This window comes from Indicator indicator, assembly GCF_027791375.1.
Source record: "Indicator indicator isolate 239-I01 chromosome W unlocalized genomic scaffold, UM_Iind_1.1 iindW_random_scaffold_193, whole genome shotgun sequence".
In the NCBI taxonomy this organism is placed as follows: Eukaryota; Metazoa; Chordata; class Aves; order Piciformes; family Indicatoridae; genus Indicator; species Indicator indicator.
The window spans coordinates 1-5,917 of NW_026539091.1; the positions used below are offsets into that span (position 1 = coordinate 1).

General features: G+C 44.1%; 1 protein-coding gene across 1 annotated transcript; it reads right to left on the reverse strand.

The window, feature by feature from the left end:
• Positions 1-230: 230 nt before the first annotated feature.
• LOC128979922 (proton-coupled zinc antiporter SLC30A5-like) lies at positions 231-2,418 on the reverse strand (the record flags this gene model as incomplete). The annotated part of the gene is made up of 3 exons (XM_054398315.1): positions 2,345-2,418; positions 2,107-2,229; positions 231-297 (listed from the first exon to the last, which is right to left on the reverse strand). Coding segments are annotated over exons 1-3 (264 nt in total), but the record flags the coding sequence as incomplete, so codon positions are not given.
• Between the last annotated feature and the right edge of the window lie 3,499 nt (positions 2,419-5,917).

Sequence of the window (5,917 nt, forward strand, 5' to 3'; positions counted from 1 at the left end):
CATGAAGCCCAGAAACAGTCTTCACAATACTTTCAAAAGGATTTTACAAAAGCTAAAAAACCTGATTGTTTTCTACACCACACTAGACAAAAAGTTACTTACACACTTCTGGAAACTGCAATTGCATCTTTCAAGTGGAGTAACCCTCGTTCTGCTTTCATTTTTCACAAGAGCCATGTAGTCAAGAATATCTACAAACATGTGAAGCACTAATACATATGTCAACTCACCTGACGCTTGGTTACCACCTTCCCAGAAGAAAATGGTTTTTGAAACAAAACCATAAAAATCACGGACCTGTTAGAAGAAGAAAGTTTTCTCTATTAGGATATTTGCAGCCAGCTTTTTATTCAAACAAGCTCTAAACTATGTCCCTCGTATCCATCTCTGTTGATGAGATGACTTTCTCTACATTTTTCATTAGAAGACCACACTGACTAGTTTTATTTTCTATGCTGCATTACATGCATCAGATATCAGTACAAAGGCTATGACAATTTTAAATGCACATTCTTCAGAGAATGGCTAATGAAAAGTCTACCTGTGATTTACAAAAATTAAAAACACCTGATCTCAGAAGTTTTGAGAATCAGTAATACTACAGGTTTTATTAGCATGGTATGTACCTAGAAATGTTTATCAGCATATGTATTCTAAATACACAGTTGTTAGAAATGGTAAGCAACAGCATGCATCTTTCTCAGCTAGGGTCAAGAGTAAATGATGGGGAAAAACACTACGATGCTTAGGAACGTGTAAGTGAGAAGACCAGAAATGTAAATAAATCTGAAATAAAAGGAAAAAAAGAGGTTCTAAACGTCCCAAACCTCCAAAATTTATTACAAAAATGCTCTTCCACGTTTTTAGCAGGCAAACATGAAGTAGGATTGTATGTGCAAATGTTGCTTCTGTGTATTTGCTATCACTTTCCACACTTTAGTTCTCAGTCAAGGAGAAATAGCAGTTGAACTACATGAGAACTACAGAATACAAATTATAAGGAGGAAAGCTTGTTTTCTACACCCTTAAGAAAACTTGGACAAGCTTGAATTTCTTATGATTAGTACTGTCATAGTATTATCAATTTTAAAGTAGCTAAGCCACTGAAGTTTCTTGAGGGTAGATAGGCCTTACTGAGAGATCTGCACAGTCTAGAGACCTGCGCAGTCACCAACCATATGAAATTTAACAAGAGCAAGTGCCAAATTCTCCAACTGAAACAGTATAGTCCTGGTTGTATGTACAAATTAAGGGACAAGAGGCTGGAGAGCAGCACTGCAGAAAGGGATCTGGTGGTCTGGGTTAACGGCAAGTTGAATACGAGCCAACAGTGTGCCTTGGCAGCCTAAAGGGCTAACCATGTCCTGGGGTGCATCCAAGCACAGCACAGCACAGCCAGCTGGCCACGGGAGGCAACTGTCCCGCTACAGACTGCGCTAACATGGCCTCAATTCAAGTACTGTGTGCAGTTCTGGGCATCTCAATAGAACATCAAACTATGAAAGTCCATCCAGACAAGGGTGACCAAGATAGTGAAAGGCCTCCACTTAGGAGTGCCTGAGGTCACTTGGTTTTCTCAGTTCGGAGAAAGTAAGGCAGAGGGGTGACCTCATCACAGCTACAACTCGCTCACAGGGGCCAGCGGAGCAGGAGGTGATGACCACTCTTGCAACAGAACGTGAGGAAATGGAATGAAGCTGTGTCAAGGGAAGTTTAGGTTGGGCATTATGGAAAGGTTCTTCACTGAGAGTGTGGCACACGCTCCTTAGGAAAGTGGTCACGGCAGCAACTGTCAAGAGTTCAAGAAATGTGTGGACTATGTTCTTAGTCACATGGTTTGGTTTTAGATAGCCCCATACTGAGCACAGATTTGGACTCTGTGATCCTTATGGATCCCTTCAAACCTGACATACTCCACACTTTTCAAATTACAGTGAACAGAGATATAATGGAGAACAGAGGATTTCCTGGATCTGCTGCTACAACTTCTCCTCGATTAACCTATAATAACATAATGCAGGGTATATGCTGGATGCTCATAGATAACAGTGTAAACAAAGTCTGCCATAACAGTGCTGGACAAGACTTCACTCCCTGCACACTCACCCCAGCTGCACTATAAAGATAAATTGCACGAGGTGGACCGTTTTCAGAAGATCATAGGATTCAAACAGCCCCACGGCTTTCAAGAACTTGGTGAAGCACAGCAGCACGATGTACCGAGTCAACCTGCAAAAGGAGAGAGGAGAGTTGGCACCTGCGACCACGCCACGAGGCCCCTTCCAGCCAGCAATGCGGCCGCTTCCCACCCCCACCGCCGTTACCGGGCGCTGGGCACATCCACCGGGCGCTGGGCACATCCACCGGGCCCAGTACGCCGCCGCCGGCCAAGGACTGCTCGCTGTACTTGTCCTCCATGCCGGGGGCCCGGCCTCCCTGCGAGGGGAGGGGTGCGAGCGCTCAGGAGCGGCGCGTCCCACCTTCCCTGCGACCGGCAGGCCGCTACCGCGCCAGGGCAACACCGCGCACGGGGTACGGGGTACGGGGTACGCGGTACGCCGCGCGCAGGCGCCGCAGCGGAGCGGGGCGGGGCAGGGCCCGGCACGTCCTCAGCCGCCGGAAGCGCGGGCGGGAAGTGGCGGCAGGGGCGGGGACGTTCCCTCCCCTCAGGGCGGGTTTAACGTTAGGCCTCCCATGTGATGGGAGGTTTTCGCTGCCGATATGGAGTTGTCTGTTACTGGTACGCTTATAGCAAGGAGTGGGAAGACGGCCGGCTGAGCGTGAGCCACCAGTGTGCCCGGGTGGTCGAGAAGGCCAACAGCGTCTTGGTCTGTGTGAGGAATAGTGTGGCCAGCAGGACCAGGAACGGGACTATCCACCTGTACTCAGCACTGGTGGCGTTGCACTTTGAATACTGTGTTCAGATCTGGGGCCTCTTACAACAGAAAAGACATCGAATTGCTGCCCTTCCAAAGAAGGGCAACAAAGTGGTGAAGGGTCTAGGGAACAGCTCTCACAAGGAGCAATTGAGGTAGCTGGGGTTGTTTAGTCTGGAGAGAAGGAGACTGAGGTGAGACCTTACTGCTCTCCACGACTGCATGAAAGGAGGTTGTAGTGAGGTGGATGTTGATCTTTTCCAGTTTACAAAACAATAGGACAAGAGGAAATTAAGTTGTGCCAGGGGAGGTACATATTGGACATCAGGAAGGCGTTTCTTTGCTGAGGGGGTTATCAGGCTTTGGAACAGGCTGCCCTTGGAATAGGATGAGTAGCCATCCCTGGAGATAATATTTAGATGTGGTTCTTAGGTAGATGGTTTAGTGATGGAATTGGCAGAGTTAGATTAATGGTTGTAACAAATGATACTAAAGATTTTTTTCCAACCTGAAAAATTCTGTAATTCTATGTCCTGTTTTACACTCGTTTAGTGAACTACATTTTGTATGCGTTGGTGTGTACCTGACTTGCACTAGGGAGGGAAGCCAAGGATTCCTGGGGAATAAGTGAACAGACCACAAGTAAAACTGAACATAAAAAATTATAAAGTACACTTCATGTATACTACAGAGGGATTTTCCACATGTTTTTTGTCACTTGCTTTCCCAACCCTCAAGTCCTTTTTTACTGTGCTTTCAATGAAGCATATTTGTCCTTAAACTCATCTATGATATATGCAGCCTACCTTATGTTTTCATATATGATACCATAGAGTAAGGCTCCATCAGGGCTCTGCAGGTTTAAGAGTTACCAGTGCCTTGAAAATGGGGCTGTATCATACTGTCTGATATCAGAAGTATATTGCAGCCATTCTCACTAATTAAATTACATATAACAGTAAATGATTCTTTTAGGACTGCCAGGCTAGTAGGAATCAGATGGAACATGTAGCAGGAATTTGTATAGTGTATTATGCCACACCTTTCCACCTGAAGAGGTTAATCAGTATTGTATAGATTTGTAACTTGTTTCCTTTAGAAAGAGGGGTGAATTGTGGAATTGTTTATTTTAATTTTTATGCAAGCCTGTCTATTTCATACAATTTTTCTATTACTATGTGCAAAGCATTATTGTCCTGATAACTTTCAGGATCAAGCAGCAGGAAAGGATTTCCCTACTGACTGTTCCAAGCCTGTTCACATTTCCGTCAAAAAATACATTCAGCCTTTTACTTTTTCTCAGAACCGTTGCTGCGCATTGTTTGCTGAGTCTTCTTTTTATCCTTGCACTTTAGCATTCTGGTGTGTTCCTAGTTTCCTAGATGAATTTCTAATTATGCACCTTGTTGTGATGAGGTCTTTTATTCATGAAACAGAATTCACCCCTAGCAGACTGGTGATTTGTTGAATGAGCCAGAAAGGTTGGCATATATTCCCTGTGAGTTGCCCAAGTGCTTTCATTGCTTTGAGTAACAAATCCTTGGTGCTTCCACCTATGGCAGTGTTTGCAGTCTTCTTCCCTTGATCCCCCCACTTTTTGGACAGGGGATCAATGGTCCCTGTGCTTCTAGCCATACCTGAGCTTGTGTGCAAAGCCATTTTTTGGCTGTTTCCTCATGCATGCACCAAGTTGTTCTGAATTTTCTGGTAATGATCATGAAGCTGGAAAGTTCTCCAAAGTGGAGAGTTTTGGTTTTTTATCATTGAAGTTCCTGACACTGGAATGGTTTTAACCCTACCTCAACTGTACTGGTAGGATCTCTGCACAGTGTTTACTTCACTCACAGAGTGGCACACAAAGTGTTTAACAGTTCATGCGATGCTACAGAAGAGCACAGGGGACTGAAATGTCCTGTTGAAACTAACAGGAAAATTGAGGCAGAAGTTTTGAAATGACCCTATTGTGAGCTAGCAGCTTTTTTCCAACCCAGTATCATACTCTCTGGCTTGTGATGGTTTGAAACTGTCTTTTTAATTTTTCCTTGCAAAGTTCAGAACAGAGAAAGTGAAAGAATGTAAATAAGTCACTATTGGGTGTAAGAAAGCAAAATAACGATTGTTCTAAACACTTCCATTGGATAGATAGAAATGTTTAAGAACTATTACCCAAAACAAAGTAGGCATTCTGCACATTCTGCGTTCGGCAGTGGGGGCAGTTGCTGGGCTGTCTGGTTGCTGTTTCTTCTTCTCTTCTGGCTGAAGATAACACACTGACCTTGGCAGCTAAGTTAACTTTCTGCTTAACTAACTCTGCTTCTCTGTCCAGGGGGGTCTGGGGGGGAAGCTCCTGGGAGAGAGAGGCCCCTTTGGGAGGGTCCCCTTGGGGGGAAGCAAAGGGAGATCGGTTGTGCTTTTTCTGTTGATTGTATATATTTGTGAATGTTGTGAATTTTGTATATTTGTATATATTCATTGCATTTCATTGTAGATTTTAGACTCTGCTTGTAAATACAGCTTTTCATTTGCTTCCAGACTGAGCTAGCCTGGTTATTGTCGGTGGGGGGGGGAATTTCAGCTCACACCGACACACTTTTTATTTTTGGCGCTCCAACTCGGGGCTCGATTGCTTGTGATTTATTTCTGCTCAGATTAGGAAGCAAAATGAAGCTGTTTTGGATTCTGAGTCATTCTATTTCATCTATTATCAGTGTGATTGTTTACAGATGGGCTGTTTCCTGCATGATAGACAAGATTGTGAGATATGTGGCATATAAGTCATTTCTTTGGGTTAAGAACAAGTTACTGAATGTTGGTGAATTCTGTTGTGGTCTTATTGGGCTAAGAAGCTATGGTAACTCAACTATGGATGCGCTAGCAGACACATATGAGTTTGTTACTCCTCTTACAACTACAGAGGGTCTTTGGAACCAGTGGTACCCTAGATATCTTGTGCTAGCCTTAATCTTAATTTTGTTGCTTCTTGGAATAATCATATGGCTACTGATAGCACTGTGTCAAGAAAGACATAAGGCTACTTGCTC